General features: G+C 36.6%; 2 protein-coding genes across 4 annotated transcripts in view; both read left to right on the top strand.

Annotated features, from left to right (window-relative positions):
* col8a1b (collagen, type VIII, alpha 1b) overlaps window positions 1–13,316 on the top strand; it is a 39,721-nt gene extending 26,405 nt beyond the window's left edge. Inside the window, exons 2-4 of one of the 2 annotated variants that reach the window (XM_057326299.1) lie at window positions 7,300–7,497; window positions 10,009–10,309; window positions 10,426–13,316. In XM_057326299.1, the coding sequence (XP_057182282.1) occupies window positions 10,012–10,309; window positions 10,426–12,323 (2,196 nt within the window). In that variant the 5' untranslated portion in view covers window positions 7,300–7,497; window positions 10,009–10,011 and the 3' untranslated portion in view covers window positions 12,324–13,316. The remainder of the gene's footprint in view (window positions 1–7,299; window positions 7,498–10,008; window positions 10,310–10,425) is intronic. The other variant, XM_057326300.1, reaches the window with a different exon arrangement.
* Window positions 13,317–13,785: 469 nt separating this feature from the next.
* On the top strand, window positions 13,786–16,771 carry jagn1b (jagunal homolog 1b). Of its 2 annotated transcripts, none has more exons than XM_057325787.1 (3): window positions 13,786–13,908; window positions 15,093–15,201; window positions 15,835–16,771. In XM_057325787.1, exons 2-3 carry the CDS (start codon window positions 15,113–15,115, stop codon window positions 16,295–16,297), a joined length of 552 nt encoding a protein of 183 aa, XP_057181770.1. In that variant the 5' UTR covers window positions 13,786–13,908; window positions 15,093–15,112; the 3' UTR covers window positions 16,298–16,771. The 2 variants fall into 2 exon arrangements, with proteins under 2 accessions (XP_057181770.1, XP_057181769.1); XM_057325786.1 differs by having other exon boundaries at window positions 15,082–15,201; window positions 15,835–16,770.
* The last annotated feature ends 4,276 nt before the right edge of the window (window positions 16,772–21,047 follow it).

Here is a 21,047-nt window from a genome sequence, read left to right as displayed (position 1 = left end):
TTTATGGTAGATTGGGCTGCTTCATTCTGCAGAATTTGTGACAGACAGGATTTGAAAAAAATATGGATAATACGTTTTTATGCCACGTAGTTTGGATGCATGAATGCAGCTATTGTCCTGACCTCTGTCCTGAGGGCCAAAAACGGTGTACAGTACAAATCTTCTCCATCGTAGACTATAGAATTACAGGTCTTCTCTGGCAGCAGTTTCTCATGTCAAATCAGCGTCGTTCTGAAACGAGAACACCAAACTGCGGTGGGCCAGGGGTCCTCTGTTTAAAGAGAGGTTTGGCTGAGCGCCCCCTTTTGGCTTCTAAGACGCCAGATATTTGCGAGACTGACAAAGCTCAGGGTTAATCACAAATGTATGCATTTATTATATAGGCTTTCCCCAGGATGACTGGAAAAGACCAGTTTTGCTTGTCACAGACGAAAAGAAAAACAGGAAAGAGTTTGATCGTTGAGAACTTAGTTAGCTGCCTCCGTAGGCAGAAATGCTGAGGCATCATAGGCGCTCTTCCAATGCTTAAGCTTTTCCAAAAGGTTGGCCTTCTGAGGTACTTTATTTTGGCCAAATTCTGAGGCTGTATCCTTAGTGAAAAAGGCAATCCCATAATGCAAGAGGTTGGTGGAAAAACAAATCCAAATGACCAAAAGAATGATACAAAGGAAGCAACATCAGATGTTGGAGCAAAAGTTTTATTTTGTTCATGTTATTTAGGAGTGATAGTCTTTTGCTGGAATGAGTTATTTTTAATGTTTAGTAGTGTGGTTGTCATAATGGCGAAAATCCAACCTGTTACTTTTGTGTGGGTTATTACACTCCGGGTATTTTCAAGCCAGCATTGGGTCGAAAAGAGACAAACACAATTGTTGGATTGTAAATTAACCAAAGCTCGGTTGTTTAACCCATTGTTGGGTCAAATATGAACATTTTATGGGTTAATTTAACGCTGAGTAAAAAATAACCCAGCATTGTTTAGGCCACATCCACACGAAGCCAGAGCTTTTCCTGTCCGATCTTTTGGTAACACTTTACATTAAGGTTCCCTTTATAAAGCACTTGTAAATATGTTCATTAATGATTAATATGTCATTTACAAATGCATTATAAAGCTGTTATACAAATAGTGAGCCATTTTTAACTCACATGTTATTAATGCTTAATAAATGTATTTATTAATTATTTATTTGACTCAAAAGCAGATTCATTATTATCTTGATATTGTTTGACATTCGGAATAGGATCAGGTAAGCAACATGGTTTGAAAAGTGACATAAGATATGAAATATACAATAATAAGAAAAACCAACATAACACCCTACAGTCTCCCGTCTGACAGCCTATTTTGCAAACAACATCACGATAATAATGAATCTGCTTTCGATTCAAATAAATAATGAATAAATACATTTATTAAGCATTTATAACATGTGAGTTAAAAACATGGCTTACTTTGGTATTTCGTTCGAATCCCCCTTTTTTATTTATGCAGTTATAACAGCTTTATAATGCATTTGTAAATGACTTATTAATCATTAATGAACACATTTATAAATGCTTTATGAAGGGAACCTTAATGTAAAGTGTTACCGATCTTTTTTTTTCCTTTTCACGGCGTCGTCTCAAGAAATACCTGCGTACACACGAAACCGCTAAACCGACTCAAAACGATGTAGTATACACGCCAAATCAGTATGTGGCGCTGTAATTCTGCAACAGAGATGCACTGCAAACGGAGAAAAAGATTTGTAGCATGCGCATAAACTTACGCGCTGGGGTGATGACATCATCGTTTTAGAAAATATACGGATTGGCTGTACACACGAAAACGCAAGGGTGGCGTTTTCAGATTTATCCACTCTGGGACCCGGTTTTAAAAAATAGCGGTTTCAGGCTCCCAAAACGTCGGATCTGTGTGGACGAAACGCTGATACGATACAAAATCTTTACGTATACAGCTAAATGCATCTCTGTGTGGATGGCCTCTTAGACTGTATCAAAACCAGTGAAATCGCAAAAAGTAAAGAAATGTGTTGCATCTTCTTATATACAACCATTGATATAGTGGCAGATTTTTTTTTAAATAGCCACTCAATGTGCTATTGTTCTTTTAATAATTTCTTAAAATTAATATTTTACATCTCAGTATGAGAAAACACTCAAGATCAACAAATCAAATAGACTAGAATCAACAGATGATCCGGCAAAATATTTAAGACCAATTTTTCATGAGCTCCTTACTTTTGTGATGTAATGTCAGCATCGTCCTCATCACTTTAAAACAAAACGATGCACATGATGGTGAGATACGAAAATGTCGGGGATGTACTATCTCCAGTACTTCACCCTACTGATTTAGGGTCAGTTGTGTCTCATCTACCTTTCGGGGTCAAGCCGAGTTGATCTCAGCACAAAAAGCAGTGAATGGACGAGGAATGCTTGGAATTGGTGCGGGTAATTGGTTTGAAGACTGTAAGGCCCTCGCCTCTGAACACGTGGGAGACTGTTAGCTTGGAATCTGACACATACACTCACAAATACACCAGCGCACCTCTAACCCTGGCACATGTCTGGAGTGCTGTAAATCAACAGCATCAGTGTCCAGCTGGAACAAAAGATAAAAAGATGTATGGGTCATTCAAGGTCAATGGTGCTGATAAAGTATGAATATTCAGATGAAACCTAAAAGTGGAGGTGTACCATAGACTAGACCTTAAATAGTTTGTTTGTGGTGGTATGTTTTGTGTATGCAAAAGAAGGTATGAAAGTATTTGTGTTTTATTGGAACTCTGGGTCTCCAATCGTCACTAACATATGTTTGTAATGGGAATAAGTCAAATGATTGAATTACAGTTTAAACAGGGTAGCAGTATTGTTTCAAATTAATAATGAAAATAACTATTGTCTCTCATTTTTTTCAACTCCTTGAATAAAGATGAATTATTGTTTTCCTCAGTGTCACTTTGCATAAAAGCATCTGCTAAATGCCTAAATGTGAATGCAATTGCTTGTACAGCCTAATGCGGAAGGATATTAGTTCGTTAAAGTGTAGCAATGACCTTTTAAATGGTGAAATGAAATGAAAGTAATAAATACAGTTTTTTTCTCTGACAACCAGCCATGCATCCATGCATTTTTTTCAGAGCTGGATAAAGTCTCTCATGGTTTAAATGCTGCCCAAAACCTCATTTTCCTCATGGAGAAAAACATATGCTTACATGAAAATCTTCCGCGAGAGAGAGAGAGAGAGAGAGAGAGAGAGAATATGTTTTACTGTCTCGGGCTGTTCTGGCTCACGGTCAGTTTTGTCAGCTGATTCTACATTCCTCCGTCCTGAGGAATAACTGCATGCTCCATCTCAGTGTATACATGATTATAAAATATATATAAATACATCATCCCCCACATCATTCCCAAACATTCCTTTGTCTTTAGAAGGTCATTGTGATTTTTAAAATAAAGGGATTTGATTATATTGTCCTGTTGCAAATAGAATGTCCAATATCTTGTCAAGTATGTCCATTTAGTGTTTGTGTATGGGTTTACAGGCCCTCACTATTCTTTGGGACTGATTTGCTAGATATGTTAAAGGGACAGTTGACCCAAAAATGAAAATTCTGTCATCATTTACTCACCCTCAGGTTGTTCCAAACCTGTATAAATGTCTTTGTTCTGCTAAATACAAAACAAGATATTTGGAAGAATGTCAGTAACCAAACAGATGCCATTCCCCATTTACTGCCATAGTAGGGAAAATAAATATATGGGAGTCAAAGGGGGATGAGATCTGTTTGGTTACTGACATTCTTGCAAATTTCCTCCTTTGTGTTTAGCAGAACAACGACATGTATACAGGTTTGAGATGATAAGAGGGTAATAAGTAAATCAGGGATGCACCGATACCATTTTTTTAAAGACCGAGTACGAGTACCGATGTTTTTTTTTGGTACTCGCCGATACCGATACCTATAACCGATGCCTGTATAATGTACAATGATGTTAATAAACTAGTATCTTACTGGTACATTTTCTTTTTTCTTTTGTTTTTAGGTCTACTTAAATTTAAGTAATATTTTTTAATCAAGTTCTATTTTTTAAGATAAGCAGCACAATTTTACTAGCACATTTACTTCAGTTTACTAAAGTAAACAATATACTCTGTGGTCAAATTATAAAAAAATTAAGGGGGGTGGTGTGGTAAAATGTGAGTGTATTATAACTTGTTCAAGTCAACTTTTATTTTGACGGGACGCCGCAAAGAGCGTTTGTTTAAGTTAACCGGACTTTTATTTTGACGGATTGCCGCAAATGGTGTTTATGTGTTCGTGTCCTCGTGCAGTGAAACGCTGGCGCTGAAAGCTCCACAAGCACAATGCGTTCAGTACACGCAACCGCACCATTCTTTCACACACAGTCACGCAAAACAAGCAGAATACATATTTAAACAGTATCTGAATATTTCGTTAACTGTTACGTTAGCTGTTAGCTGTTCAGCGCTAATTTCTTGTTAGGAAATGCCTGGATTCCTCGATTCCGTCCGCGTTTTCCGCATTGCGGAAATCATAGGGCTCTATGTATGTCATGTGAGGTATCGGTGTGTCATTACGAGTACGAGTACGAGTACATGAGCTTGGTATCGGGCCGATACTGGTATCGGTATCCGTGCATCCCTAAAGTAAATGATGACAGAATTTTCGCTTTTGGGTGAACTATCCCTTTAACATAACTAGCAAATCAGTCCCAAATAGTCAGGGACTGTAAACCCATACACAAACACTAAATGGACTTACTTGACAAGATATTGGAAAATCAGACAAAAATATCTCATCCCAGCCTATATATAATAAAAACAAACCGAAATATGTCATTTTTAATAAAAAAGTCTAAGTTTCTCTTATAAGATTATGGTTCGTCAGTAATATTTACAGCATAATTTGCTGTATATGAAAAAATAGACATGTGTTATTGGATCTGTCCATTTTAATAGGTAAACATGTTTGTGTGTCTATATTTCATAGGGGAAATGTCTCACTTTCAGCCTTCACTTTTAAACATGATTGTTATTTCTGAGTTTGGGAGAAAGTTGTGAAATAGCTGTAGGGTGGGAACATGGAATCATGTGTCCGTGTCCACGTGTCTCTGTATTTTGGCATCTGCTGCTGCTGTTTACTGTCAGCACCTCATTATCACCGGTTTGCAGATTGTAAAACACAGTAAAGTTTTTCTAATTACCCAGAGCTGAAACAGCAGTCTCAACACACAGAATCATGAATACAGCATTTTTAGAGAAAAACACTCACCCCAGACTGACCTCTGTTTACTGGAGTTTGGTATAACTGTGACATCTGTATTTCAGTAAGAGATAGATTACGTATATAGCCCACAAACTTAATGCTTTGTGCCGCAGTGCTGATCTTTTTGCTTTTTCATTACCTAATCTTTCACTGTTTATTCTTTTTTCAGACTTTATAAAATCATATCTTGATATAAAAACCTGCATCCAATCCATCTTCACAAATTTGTAATGAAAATAGCCAAGGGAAAGAAACAGATTCTCTGCAATGTTACACACAACATTGGGTCACTTGACATGTTTTAGATGCGTTTTTATCATAGGCCAGACAGGTATAAAAGCCTTATAGGATTTTTTAATGTGTTTTTCTTGAAATAGTGCATTTACGACCCGATTACAATCTTGCAGACACGTTTTCAAAATGTTTCATTTAATCAGCATTTCTAGATGTTTTGTGGTCATTTCAGTCTCTTGAATTTCAACAAAATCAATCCTCAGGAGTGACATCAAGTCATCCAACGGCAAGACTGACAGCATGACAAAACACATGAAAACTGTGATAAAAATATTTTGTTTACTTTTCCTAAATCAGTGTTCAAATATGACTGTTGTGTTGCTTAAAAGTGAATCTGAACTTGTTTTCTTTGCCGTATTTGAGGGCTGAAAAAATACAGAGCATCTTTTCTGTTATTTTGACCTGTTTCTCCAGTTTTCTTTTTCTGCAAATAAATGCAAATAGAAACAGTTTTATCTGACATTTGAGAGAAATATTGTTTGTAGTTCACAGAATTCAACAAAAATATCATTTTACCTAAACACATACCTATAAATAGTAAATTCAGAAAAACGGTCTCTTAATTCTTTCCACGGCTATGTCTTTTGAAACAATGTGATAAATTTGCCTCGATCAGAGGCTAAGCAATCTTCTTCTCATGCCACCCCATGCATCAATTGTATGGTGGACACCCAACTTGTTCATTCGTTTATTGTGAATTGAACTTAACCATCTGGAAGCAGTCAGAGAAGTTGAAATGGAAAATTTATTATTTTAGAATCAAGGCGATAACAGAGCTGCGGCGTGAAACCAAGCAGACAAGCACTGCGGTTGTAAATTTTGGCAAAAACCACAGAAACACCAGGGGGAAACATTGGTTCCTGCTTTTTCCAGTGGACGTGTATAGGGTTGCTGTTGTTCCATCATGCTTGTCTTTGTGGTTGTGACCCTTGTCTGTTAACACACTTCTTGTCTTTTAAAGAGATGTGCAGGTTTGTGCCTTCAGCACTGAAAACTATAGTTTCTACCGGCATGCTTGTACGTCTAATGTAGGCCACAGGGAACAAAGTGAGAAGCTTATTTCGGCTTTGTGAATTTGGTAAATAAGCATGGAGAATTACACTGGGCTAGGTTAAATTCTGCATTTTGGACAAACCTTCAGTTTTTACGAGGCATGTTTTTCCCGTGACCTCCCCTAAACACCATCTCCTTGATGCTTTATGCAGGATGGGGATCTTATAAGAGTGTGCAATTGTTTTTGATGTTCTGTGTCATCTAAAATGACTCAGACATGGCTGCCGAAAAATGAGAAATTTTGTCTATGAATGAGATCTCACAAGATAGTTCACCTAAAAATATTATAATATTATTCACCTTCATATCATTCCAAACCTGAAGATGTTTTTCTTCTGCAGAACACAAAAGAAGATATTTTGAAGAATGTCGGTAATCAAACAACATTGAACGCTATTGACTTCCATTGTATAGACACAACACCACTGAGACATTTCTCCAAATATCTTTTGTGTTCTACTAAAGAAAGAAGTGTTACATTGCCTCTTCCCTTTATAATTTCTAGTTCAAGCAAGATCTCTTTTTCAGTCGCTCAAGAAAGAGAATCAGGGATCCGACAACCCAGCCTCACACTGATCTCAATATGTCTTTATGTATTACAATCAAAAACGATTCTGTAAAAATAATTCAAGCTTTCACGATTTTTCCATCACAGGAGGAGGATGCCGCCTCATTGAGGTTGGTCTTTCAGCATAGTTTATCGGCTGGGCGCTAAAGCACCAACGCTCTAAGAAACTAAGTGAGAGGCTGGTTTTACCATTCATCACTGTTTCACACGGCCACAGTAAAGAGGACAGAACCGAGAGGACGTGGCTCTCATATATCAAGACAACAGAAAGACGTAGACACAGAAGTAAGGAACCGATCAATGTTTTCTTGAAACTAGGCAATTGTACCATTGCAGTGCAATTACACGATGTGCAACGATGCTGTGGCAGTTGAATCTTGGGATTTTTGATAGTGCTCTGCAACATTCAATTTGCTTTTATAATTGTCATGTTTAAATGAAACAAATTGAATTTGATTTGATAGTTTTTCATTGTTGCTGGCTCGAATTGTGTGTGGTTTTTGAAGTTTATACTTCGTATACGCAATGGACCTTCTTCACAAGCCTGTGATGATGCGTTCCAACGGTCATCGGCATCGTAAATCCTCCAAAGTTTTTTACATTTTCATTTAAAAAAATGTACGTATGTTTATAACACGATAGTTTGTATTATATACCTTTGCATCAAATTACAAAATAAAAAACACCAATGCGAGGGTGTTCCCTATACAGTGTCTGTGGAAGTCATGGTAAATTTGACATCATTCTCTCTTTTGACTGCCGTTATCAGACTCTCACTATTATTTTTATTTTGTTGAAAGTAGTGAGAACACTATTATTGAGTTTTTTTTTTTGCTACTTCAGCAAATGAGAATGCCAAAAATATGTTTGTGGTAGTCTCCCATTCACCGCTATAGAAGTTTACCCAACTATGATGAGTTCCGCTGCTTATAACACGGGAATGTGAAAAGGTCTATACAGTGCTATAAAATTGTGCAATAAGAAACTAAACAAAACTCTCAATACTACCTGATAAGCATGTGTGTGTAAAGTATGAGTGTATTTGCACCTGTTTTTTTTAAGTGGGGAGTTTTGAGAATGCCAAAATAGACTAATGAATTATGAATTACGTGTTGTGTCTATTAGAAAACTGATCTAGCTGCTTTCTGTATGAAACAAACAGTAAGACGATAGCGAACACATTTACATGTGCTCATCCATAACCATGCAAAAACTTGCAAATTTTCCAAACTTCTTGCTTTACGGGTAGGTACTGCCCTCTAGTTGTCAAATGTCTCTTCAAATACTATGAACTTTTTAAAGAAATGTTACATGTTTTATATTTTAATTATTTGTATGTGTTGACTAAAAATAAGGTCTATAGTTTGCAACAGGAATACATCAGGCATACAGTGAGACGGTCATTATTACAAATACTTTGTACTACTCAGAACCTTTGTGAAAACAGAAATCATACCACACAAACATCATATTCGTTCCTGTGCCTCCAGGTCACATACGACATTCAAGGATACCTATAAAATACCCTGACAACATCATAAAAAGAACGGATGTTATTAAAAATGGTAGAATTCAATAAAACCCATGCATGCAATCTAATATTTACAAATGCTATTTCTCAAATCTCAAATACAATTTACTGTATAAAAAACTTTGTGCCTTAAGAATAAACAAACCAGAAGACATGATGGTCCGTGTATGATGATGCTGACAGTACAGTTTTGCTGTTGCTGGTTTTCATTTACCTTTCAATTTAGTTATTTTATTTACTCCCCTGTGGTCATGCTTTTAAAAGTCACAAGATCCAAAAAAATTCTTAATTAAAATTTTAATTCATAATCCATTAATAATGGTTTTCTATTCATGCATTAACTAAAATATTTGAGATTTTAAGTTTTTTATATTTATAGTTATTTTGTTATGAGTGCTTAATCCAGCTACAGTGATATGATGCTAATTCTGTCATAAAGTGACATGCATATTTATTATTGGCATAACTATTTCAAAACCAGATAACACGTTTTAGCAATAAGCGAATTGATTACGCAGTGTAACAAATTTTGGTTTATTTTTATAGTTCTTGTACAATTCTGTGGTGCTAATTATAGTGGTAATATTTATTTTCATGTAGCATCAATGTTTAGTGTATTTTTAGCTCAAGTAAATTTTGAGCTTATATTATTAATTACGATATATTTTTAATTTTTCCAATTGTAACAGTCTGTAGCAATTCTAGAAATGTCTGTAGCACAGGGAAGATGGGATGAAGCGATGATGCATGACTACGTCTGGAACTTGGTTCGTGAGGACAGTATTAGTCATAAAAGACAAAAACGGTCAAATGTACACTTCTGAAGTTTTGGACGACTCATTTTTATTAACTGTTAAACTGTTGGTTTGAGCTCAGTGTAATTCCAGTACCTTGTAATTTTTGCGTATGAGTAATAATATAAAAAATGTATAAATGTGTGAAAATATTTTAGTACTGTCGATGGTAAAAAATTGTATGTGATTTTCGTATTCAGCGTGTTACACTTCATGAAGAAACAGTAAAAATTAAAGCGAAACAATTAAACTGAAAATTAAACCGAAACAAAGCGAAAAAATGTGTTACTATGCATTGTGTTATTGGTGAGTCCTGGTAGGAACTGTATCCAAATGATCTCTATATCTCTAAATTTAGTCTCTGTATCCAGAAGTCTCTAAAACAATGTGCTGCTTGTGCAAAGAAGGGGTTTGTGTTTTTATGTCTATGTCAATGAGCACCAACTTCCTCTTCTCTGCTCCATTCCACAGGACATGGCTGGGCCTCTCCTCTCTGCCTGCTTGTTTGTACTAGTGGAGCATCTTTGTCTGCTACATCATATCCATGCAGGGGCATTTTATAGGCACCAGCCATTGCCGCAACAGCACCAACCTCTGCCACAACTGCATCTCATGCCACATGGCAATGAGGGGATACCCCAACACCATTACTATGGAAAAGAAATGCCACAACTGTCATATGGAAATGAGATGCCTTTGCTTCCACATTATGGAAAAGGAAAAGAACGTCTACAGATTCCCATGCACCTGGGTAAACCCAATATAGGAAAAGGTAGGTTTAAAAAGTTGCTTGAAACACATTCTAAGAAATGTATCAGCTAAGGAATGCTTTAATTTATTAAATATTTATTATACTTATTAATATATTATTATATTTATTTAATGCAGGTGAAACAATTCCAAGGGGAGAGAAAGGTATCACTGGTGAGCCTGGTCCAATCGGGCCTCCGGGGCCTCAAGGTCCACCAGGACTTCCTGGCAATGGTATGCCGGGACCTCCTGGAAAACCTGGTCCCCAAGGTCCACCAGGATTCCCTGGGATTGGAAAGCCTGGAATGTCAGGATTGCCAGGAAAACCTGGAGGCTTTGGTTTACCAGGACCAAAGGGCGAGATGGGACCAATTGGTAGTAAAGGATCAATAGGATTACCAGGAGCTCCAGGTCTTCCGGGGCCCCATGGCCTACCAGCTGTGTCAAAACCGGGTGGACAAGGACTTCCAGGACAACCTGGGCCCCGTGGCGAACCTGGACAAAAAGGCCTCCCTGGGATCCCTGGCCTCCAAGGGCCACAAGGTAGCAATGGGAATGGTCATCCAGGGCCGCCAGGTTTAAGGGGACCTTCTGGGCCTCCAGGGCCACCAGGACAGCAAGGACCACCAGGGGTTGGCAAGCCAGGACAGAATGGACTACGCGGTGCTCCTGCAGAGCCAGGTAAACCTGGTGCTCCTGGAGAACGAGGGCTGGCAGGAGTACCAGGGGAAAGGGGACAAACTGGGCCACCAGGACTACCAGGTCTGGGTAAGCCTGGGTCAGATGGGTTCCCAGGGAAACCAGGTGTACCAGGTGGAAGAGGTGAGCCAGGTTCCCCTGGTTTACCTGGGGGTCCAGGACTGCCTGGATTCGGAAAGCCTGGTTTTCCTGGCCCTAAAGGTGAAAAGGGGTATGGTGGCTTGCCTGGGCCTCAAGGTCCAAAAGGTGAGAAGGGTCACGGTGGTCTTCCCGGAATTAAGGGACCACCAGGTCCAAATGGCCTTCCGGGTGCTCCAGGTTCAATTGGATTTCCTGGAGGGAATGGTTTCACTGGTCCAAAAGGAGAGGGCGGTGCAGTAGGCCCTAAAGGACCAATAGGTCAAAATGGTGAACCAGGGCCTCCAGGACTTCCAGGAAAACCAGGATTCCCAGGTGAAATAGGTCAACCAGGACCTAGAGGCGTACCTGGCTCCATGGGGCCTAAAGGTGAAAATGGACAGAGAGGCCTACCTGGCACACCTGGTGTCCATGGAAAGCCAGGCACAAAAGGAGAAGTTGGATTTCCAGGTGAGAAAGGTCAACCAGGGCCCATGGGAATCCCAGGATTAGTGGGTCCAGCAGGACCATTAGGCCCACCTGGTCTCCCAGGGCCAAAAGGGGATTATGGGTTGCCAGGAAAACCAGGACCACCGGGTGAGGGAAAACCAGGATTTCCAGGCCCAATAGGTCCCTCTGGTAATTCTGGACCTGGTGGGCTACCTGGTCAACCTGGAATACCTGGTCCTCCTGGCCCACCTGGTCCACCTGGACCTCCTGCTCAGTCTCCTGGTTTTGGGCAAATCCTTCCTGACACAGGTGCTGGGTTAGATGGTTATAAGAAAGAAAAGCCTGGAGGAGCCATAATTGGTTTGGACGGCCAAGAGATGCCTGCATTTACTGCACAACTAACAACACCATTCCCTTCAGTTGGGCAACCTGTTGTCTTCAGCAAGATTCTGTATAATGGCAACCAGAATTACAATCCTCAAACAGGCATCTTCACTTGCAAAATACCTGGAATTTACTACTTTGCCTACCATGTTCACTGTAAAGGAAGCAACGTATGGGTGGCCTTGTACAAGAACAATGAGCCAGTTATGTATACGTATGATGAATACAAAAAAGGTTACTTGGATCAGGCATCAGGGAGTGCAGTGCTTCCCTTACGAGCTGGAGACACTGTTTATGTCCAGCTGCCATCAGACCAAGCTGCTGGACTTTATGCTGGTCCATATGTACACTCATCATTCTCTGGGTATTTATTATATCCTATATAAATATGTGAAAAATCTTTCAAACATCAACTGTGTATGTGCCATAATTGCTGAGACATTTCTTTTTCTTATATGTTAAAATGTTTAAAAACACAGTTAGACATTAAAATACCTTTTTCAGTCAACCTGAACTGAAACATCATTTTGATGTGGAATAGACACAGCACATATAAAACAGACATGGTTTTGGATGAGTTGATTTAATGTGTTCTTTGTAGCATATTGTGCTAAAGTGGAATTGCAAATATACTGAGACTATTGTATATGTGTTGAGCATACACAACTACATAATTTCAAGCAGGCTTACCATATTTTACAACATTCAGTATTCCATTCAAATTGTAAGCACTTTGATAGATCTCTTATTACATTATTTATTTGCATATTTCTTATTGTTTGGTACTATATTGGTTGAATATAGCTGGGGTCATATTGACTACATATCAGTATAAAATGATACAGTATTCAGTTTGTGAGGATGTTTTCTTAGCTAGATTGTTATTGTTGGATATGCACTATGTTTCTGCTGTCTTTGATTTTTCATTGTACCATCTCAATGAATTTCATTAGAGTATATGGGCACTTAAGGGGGTTGTTTGTTTTTGTTTGTTTATTTAATGTAGCCTACTTTTTTTTAAATGATCACGTAACCTAACACCATCAGAAATGTTTCTTTCACACCACATTGTTTTAACATTCAAGGTCATTGTTTATAAAAACAAACTCGAGGATGTTTATTGTTAATACAGTAGGTACTGTGCAAACACACACACGCCAAGTTACAATGAATTTTTCTTAGAGTGTAGACACTTTTTTGTAATTTATTTTTACTTTTACTACTGAATCACTAAATTTGTTTATGTTCAAAGTGATGGTGATGCACAAAATGAAGGAATTTATTTTTGTGTTTTTAATTTCTGACAATGGTGCTAAACTGTTAAACAAATATGGAGTAACGTTGTATGCATTTGTAAAACAAATAAAGAATGCTGACCGTCTAAATGTTGTGTTATTTTGGGGAGTTTGCATCAATGAATTCTATACATTTGACCAGACACGGCGATAATGTTCACAATTCAAAGTTTATTAAAGTGTATTTAATAAAGTCAGTGGATGACAACCTGGATGCCATTAATTCAACCCATTTGGGGTTCACTGTTTTTGATCATATTATTGACTGGGATGTTTTTATTTAATTCCTTAAATTTAATTTTAACCTTTAATTCCAATGTTCAGTCTATAGTTTCAGTTTGAGATTTTTACTTTTCTTAATGATATATATTAACCTTATTTTTTTCATTTATATATTTAAGTTTTGTTTGCACAGTCTGCAGAGATGATCAAAATAACCTTTAGCATTTATACGTGTATAACTGTTCTTGTAACATACAATCTTGAACCTTGAACTTGCAGTTACTAGAAGTTTATTCGATGTCGTTTCCTCTCCACACCAGGGTTGGCGGTAGTGAAGTCTAATGTCAAGACGAATGCGCTTGTAGAATAAAAGCTGCTGTAGCTCACGTAGCTGACGCTACTGACGCTACTACTGTATGTATGAAAGAAGTTGGCTGGTTCATGTCAAAATAAGGTATGTTTTTGTTATCTTAATCTGACACATAACAATGCGCTTCTCATTATATATTAAGTCGATTATGAATAATTGCACTGGAATTTGTACAGAAATGTGTTTCTCATATACAAATATTTCTGCTATGAGACGTCAGCAAAATCTAAAGTTGCCATGAAGATCAGACTCTTAATTTGACCGATTTTTGTTGTTTTAGGAACGAAAGATACATTGTTGATCTGTAAAAGAGTGTAAAGAATCGTACTGTGGGTGAATTAGTTTGTTTACCAGGTGGTTAGTAACGTTAGTTCAGGAACTACAGCGAAATGTATTAGTTAACGTTCGTTTTAAAATTGAGAAAATATGTTTCATTAAAGTACTTTGTTTTAATATTTATATTTGGTAAATTTGCTCAAATCATTTATGAGAACAATTTACGAGATTCTATATAAGGGCAAACGTTTTAACTTCTTACAGTATATAAACAATAATGTTACTAATGATTTACTAGCATTAAAACATTACAAGTATCTGCTAACTTTAAAAGAGTACCATTCCATAAATTATTTCCGGGTTGAAGTGGGAATTAATGAATTTCCGAGAGCACGTGATGGCAGCATAAGGATAACGTTACTACCCACCTCAACCAGAGTTATTATAGTTTTGATTTTAGTTTTATTTAGTTTTATTGTTATTTTAAATTAGCTTTTATTTGTAGATTTTTAGTTTTTGTGTTAATTTTGTGTTTTGTGTTCCAGTTTTAGCAATTTTGGTGTATGCTTTTGTCATTTTATAATTTATTGGTTTATTTTTAATGTTGCTATGTAAGATTAATTAATTTTTATTTTAGTTTTTGCTTTAAACTTACTTCAGTTTATTTTTGAGGCAACATTTCACATTTTCCTTGAGTTAAGTTTTCCAATAATTTTTAGGTCAATATTTTATTTGATTTCAATGTACAGGAACGTTCAATTTAAACCGTGGTTAATGTTCTTAGGGGAAGATAGTTTGCATTCAGGTTGTAAAGTATAAATTTAATGTGGGTTTGGGTGAACCTTTGCCATTTGTGATTTAACAATTTATTTTATATCCGTCTGTAACACTTGTATGGTCGTAGTTTAAATGTGTATCTTTTCAACGATGTTCTTTGGATCTCAAGGATTTTATACATACTTTGTAATTTAACTTGTACAGCTTTACCTCAGGTTAAAGGTAGTTGGTTGCCATGGCATCACGATCAGGACCGCGAGCTGCAGGAACTGATGGCGGCGACTATCAGCATCGCGAGCGTGTGGCGCTGCACTATCAGATGAGGTAACGTTGCGTGTCCGTTGTCCTTTGGTGTGTTTTGTGTTCAGATAAATAATATGATTCATAGGGATATTTTAAGCTTTATTTACTGTGTACTGTAAGCTTCATCTCTTCAAGTTTTTCCAGTTTTTTGCAGTACATTTTAAACTTTCAAAACGTAGGATATTTATGAAGATACACCCAGAATATATAATATAAGTATTTTCTATATTTCTTTTTAAACGTTAGTTCATAGAAATTGGAAAAAGCTAAAAACGGCCATATTCCGCAATCAAACCAAAGTAATAATGATTCAATGGTTTTAAATTGATTTGCATTTCAGTAGGCCAGTATGAAATGTTTTTATGTATAAAACTTATTTTTTTTATTAACAAACATATGGAAAATTGTGTAAGCACATTTCAATGCATTATCCATATTTTGTGCGCACGCATCTCCTTAACTTCCATCTTCATAAATTTTTCCATATTTTTTAGTGTTTAATATTTTGGCATAATGGAGAAATGTTCAGCATAGTTAGAAACGAGCTCATAACACTTTAAAAAGGTGACTTCAAATCCTTTACAGGATTAAGTTCTGAGGTTGCAAAATCGCTCTAATCTCGTTCATCCGACCCTCTGTATCCCTTCCTCCCAGTGTGGTGCTGAAGTCTGAGATCAAGAAGTTGAACATCGCTCAAGCAGTGCTCTGGTTGCTTGTAGCGGCACAGGTGGTGGTGAGCCAGCTAAACCTAGTACCGCATAAAGTGGTGGCCACTCCGTACCAATGGGAATACTTTTATCTCCTGAGCATCATACCAACTCTCTTCAGCTTCATGGCTCTGCCCAAAAACAACATCAGCTACCTTGTCATCTCAATGATCAGTGCTGGGCTATTCAGTGTCGCTCCTGTTCTTTATGGAGGAATGGAGATGTTCCCCATCGCTCAACAGCTTTATCGACACGGCAAGGCTTATAGGTTCATCTTTGGCTTCTCAGCCGTGTCTGTGATGTACTTAGTCATGATAATTGCAGTTCAAGTGCATGGCTGGCAGATCTACTACAGCAAAAAGCTGCTGGATGCGTGGTTCACCAACACACAGGACAAAAAGAAGAAATAAAAGACTGCAGAATTATTGTGACATGGTTTTGTGTCTACATCCTCTTTTTGAGGGCTCTTTGATGACATACATTTTGATTATTACCTAAATAACTAATTGGAGCCTTGGAGGAGATCAAAATCCTTGAATTATTTTCTCACATTGACTCTGAGCCAACATCAAGACCTCAGTGATTTGCATTTGCTTCCAGGCTTAGATGTCACTTGCCATTGTAATCACTGATTTCACAAATCTGATTTTACTGCCACACGTCAGTGTCTGTTTTCTACCGGATACCTCAGGTCTGTCCCACAAGGGAGTCGATGGGATAGAAGCATCCCTGGGAAATATGTTCAATGATGAGGAACCAGGGAGTGCATAAGACCAACACCTGTCAATGTAGTAAAATAGTATGCAATGATATTTTGCGCTCTCATTTGTCTATGTTGATTAATAAAATCTTGACTTTAAACACAAAATATAACAGTGTTTGAATATTTTTAATTCATTAATTATTTATAGAGATGCACCAATACTAAATTTCCACCCATATAGCCGATTATTCAGAGTGATGTCTGCCAATACCAATTCTGAAGATTAAATGAAATTTTCTTAACTTTCTGAATGTTATTAATTCATATAATGACTATTAGTATTGAACATAAAAATGGTGATGATTCTTAACATTGTCTGTTTACAGAGCACAAATTCATTGCATTTTCCTGTCATCTTTTGATTGACAGGATAAATCAGCCCTGATCATCGGCTGTTTTTAGACTATCGGCCGATTTGTGGCTTTTATCGACCGTTAACGATTATTTTCCGATATAATCGGTGCATCTCTAATTATTTATAAGTCGAAACTATGCATGAGTTAGTATATTAGTTATATAGTTGTATATTGATTACACAATTTGTCATAATTATAAAAGTGATATCTAAACATTTTTTGCTGTTTTAAATGTGTTGCATACTGTGCTATAGTATGCAAGTATGCAATGCTTCAAAAACTGTCATATTAGTATAACTTTGAATTTTGTGCGCTGCTTAGTGGCTCTTAAATCTGACATGAGTTACTTAGTATATCGATTACAAAAATTGTAGTAAAATATTTTTAGATGCTTATAAAAAAGCTTTGCATACTGTGCTTCAGTAACTTTAGCACATTATGCAATGCTTTAAAAACAAAAATATAAATATAAACCATTGAATTTTGTGAGCTGCTTGATGTCTCTTAAAATTTAACATGTTCGAGTAAATACTGACAAAATGTATCTGTATTTGAAAGAAGATCTGTTTTGATCTGTAAAGTATGAATGTTACACATGTTTTGACCTGTAATGTACTTGTGCTTTGAGTCAGACATTAACAAGAGAGCAAATAAACCTAAGGCTGTGTTTTTAATAGAAATATTGAGCAGATAATTAACTAAGGGTGAGGTTTTTTAATGTCTCAAAAGACAAACTGATTTTAGTAAGTCATTAATATGAACTGAAAATGAAACCTGAATCAAAGGGTAATTGAACGTTGGGTTTGGGGTAAATAAAGGCTGGTTCACTACCTCAAGAAACACCCCATTTCAACCGTTGTTTGGTTTTGTTGGCTCGAACAGTGTGAACCAGTCCGGTTTAGAATGTCTAGTTCTTTTGGTCTCACTATTTTAACCCCCTTTAGCCGTCAGGATACCAGTGATGTCTGCCAACTAGGTGGAAGGGAACAGGTGCTTTGGAGGTTACAAGGTACGTGCATCCTCCATCACTCTCACAAGTTTCCAAAGCTTTATTAGCTTACACAGATTAAGGTGTTTAACCTTTGCTCTTGTCTTGTTCAGCTTTATTCGTGTCCTTTGAAAGTTCTTGAGGTATATGTTTACCTTGATGTCATTTCATATATGCTGTCACTAATGTTACTTTGTAGACTTGGAGATGGAGCTATTCACACTTGTATTTCAAAGCCATTCACATTATTATAGCTATTATATCTTGATTTGTTTGTGGAATGGGGCAATCCACATGCGAAAGATAGAAGTTCAGTATAGAAAAGTTATGACTTTTATTTGTGAACTGGAGTTGTTTAGGGTAGGAAAGCCGCTGGCCTGTGTGTATGAAAATATTTCTTAGAATTCTCACAAAAGCAAACAGGTGTCCGGCATAGTGCAACCCATGAAGGAACCTCATGTCAACCTCATTTTGGCCATTAGTGAGCATTAGCCGTATAGAGATGAGCAGTTTGCATGTTCAGATGGTGGATGTCATTTATATTCAAATGGATTGTCATTTACAGCGATGCCATAGAAGAACCAGTTCCCCAGTACTATATTATTTTATATTATTAATATTTATAATATACAATTGCATAAGATACATTTTATTTGACAACATTTACAATTTTGAAGGTGGAACTTTCAAATTTAGAAAAACACAAAAGTAAGCAAGAGCATGATGCTTAACTCATTTTCCACCAAAATACCATGTAGTTACAAATAGCAGGACATATTTAGTCTGCAGTGATTTTCCTTTAACATTAAATAAGTGCTTAAAGTTTAACATCAAACAGTGACATCACTTTGACGTCAAATTGCACCACTATAAAATCGAATTTTTACCTTTCTCGTGATGAATTATATGTAATAGCCTACTATCAGCCAAATACAGGCAAAGGATGTGACCTGCCTAGCCATATCTGTTTCATGTCATATTTGGTTTTTGCAATACATTGCCTAGTACCATGTCCATATTGTGTCCATTTCCCTTTTTAAATGCAAATATATATGTCAAACAGGACATTTGAGATCCTCCTATACATAAGTTAACAAACATGCTGAGGTGGAGACCCAGATTTGGATCATTAACAGATGCATGATGCATATGTTGGTGCACGTATTGGTTTCAGGTAAGGGTGTTTTTGTTACATTATAGATCCATACAGAGGAAGGTAACGAAAGAAAAATATTTTAGGGCAGGGTCCAGCCCACCCAAACTCTTAGCCATTTCAGGGTCTCCTAAGTTATTTTAATGGTGAAACGATATGATAACTTTTATTAATAATATTGACAAATATTTTTAACAAACTTTATTTAATTGTAATGGCGCATTTAGTAAAATAATATATATTATTGAACACAGAACCCTAGGGGTCCACAGGCCTCTGGTTAAACCCTCCAGGTTTGAAAAATACATGTAATTGAATTAATTTATTAACCTATTGATAATTTAATAGCTAATGTCTAAAACACTTGAACTCTTCCATTCTCACTAAAACGTTATGTACGAATGTCTTAGTGCAGTTCAAAACATTTAGCAATTTTTCTGTTTCGCTGTTGACTATGTTTGTTTGTTTTATTGCTTAAATATGAATTATTAATCCTAGAAACCGGCGTGGTTAATTCTTTAGTTTCCTGATTTATTAAATATAAAATCAAAAAAGAAAAAAAAAACGGATTTATTTATTTTTTAAATTATGCATCAATATAACGTTACAAATTGTATAGGTAGTACTGACTAGGTAGTCAGTGCGTGTGTATATTGTGCTCTGTGCATGTGGAGTTGTGTGTTATCTACAGTATGTGGGAGTGTATGGACCTGTGTGCGTGTCTTTATTCTGTGTGTGTTCACTTTTTTTTGTTTTAACTTGTATAACTTTAATGTTTTGCATATAGTCAATATGTTTCATGTACAGCTGCTTTGTAACAATGAAAATAGTAAAAAGCGCTATATAAAAAAAGTTGACTTGACTTGACTTGACTATGTTCATATTGCATGTTAAATTGTACTATCATGAATAAAAACATCCTGTATGTACTGTAATGACATATAAATACAGTCATATGGAATTATGAGTAATGTCAAAGAAAATCACCAATGGTGTGTTGGGTGCAATAATGCAGTTCAGTTCTTAATTGATCAATTTACAACATCAATTAAGGAATGACAAAAAATACAGCAAAGATCTTAATTTTTTTAAATTCATTTTTTCTGGTTTCTTAAATCAGATGTTACTCTCTGATGTAATAAAAACATCAGCACAGGTTGTAACAACCTCAGAACCTCTGAAAGTTGGAAACAATCAATGGTGTCTAAATGTTCTCCAGTTTTTACAAGTAAATTAAATGTTCATTCTGTTTCTAATCTCTGTTGTGTTTCTCTGTGTTGTTTAGGTAGCGTCCCACAGGCATCAGCTGTCTGTCTGAACTCCACTCGCTCATTTGATGAACTTTAACTTATGAACTGTCTCTCTACACTGGAGAACCTTCAAGACATAGTCAATGCAAGTCATCATTCCTTCTTTATATTACAGCATGTGCCCGGCAATGTTCTCTCTATGACTGAAAAAAATTGTGTATTCAGCCAGTTGAATAAAAACTGTAATTATGTAGGATAGGTAGATGTTAAAGGCATGTTCACCCAAAAATAAAAATGATGACATCATTTGGTTTTGATTGTTTCATTTAGGTGACTGGCACCCCTATGGAGGACAACTGGTTCATTGCCTCCACCGCCCAGATGCTCACATCCGAACCAGAGGAACTAGCAAGAATTCCTGAATGATATATTATTGACTTTTAACAGCAATGTACAAATGTAGCTAACACTTCAGGGTAATATTTGACTATATTTGTTAACAAATACACTAATTATAGATTTCCTGAATAGACCCCGTTTAGTTTGACAGTCAATGTGCACCTCTTAAAACCTGCTTATGCATTTGTTATGAAACAGGGTTTATTTGTCAATGGCACTTGTTTAAATGTTGTCACGGTTTCCCTATGTTT

This window comes from Triplophysa rosa, linkage group LG25 (genome assembly GCF_024868665.1).
Source record: "Triplophysa rosa linkage group LG25, Trosa_1v2, whole genome shotgun sequence".
NCBI classification, from domain to species: Eukaryota; Metazoa; Chordata; class Actinopteri; order Cypriniformes; family Nemacheilidae; genus Triplophysa; species Triplophysa rosa.
Note: the sequence above shows the minus strand (reverse complement) of the source record. Positions and strands in the feature narration are given on the sequence as shown.

Coding starts and splice junctions, on each gene's coding strand:
- jagn1b (XM_057325787.1), top strand. CDS start 15,113: ATGGCATCACGATCAGGACCGCGAGCTGCAGGAACTGATGGCGGCGAC. Junction 15,202..15,834: donor GCGCTGCACTATCAGATGAG/GTAACGTTGCGT, acceptor CCTTCCTCCCAG/TGTGGTGCTGAAGTCTGAGA.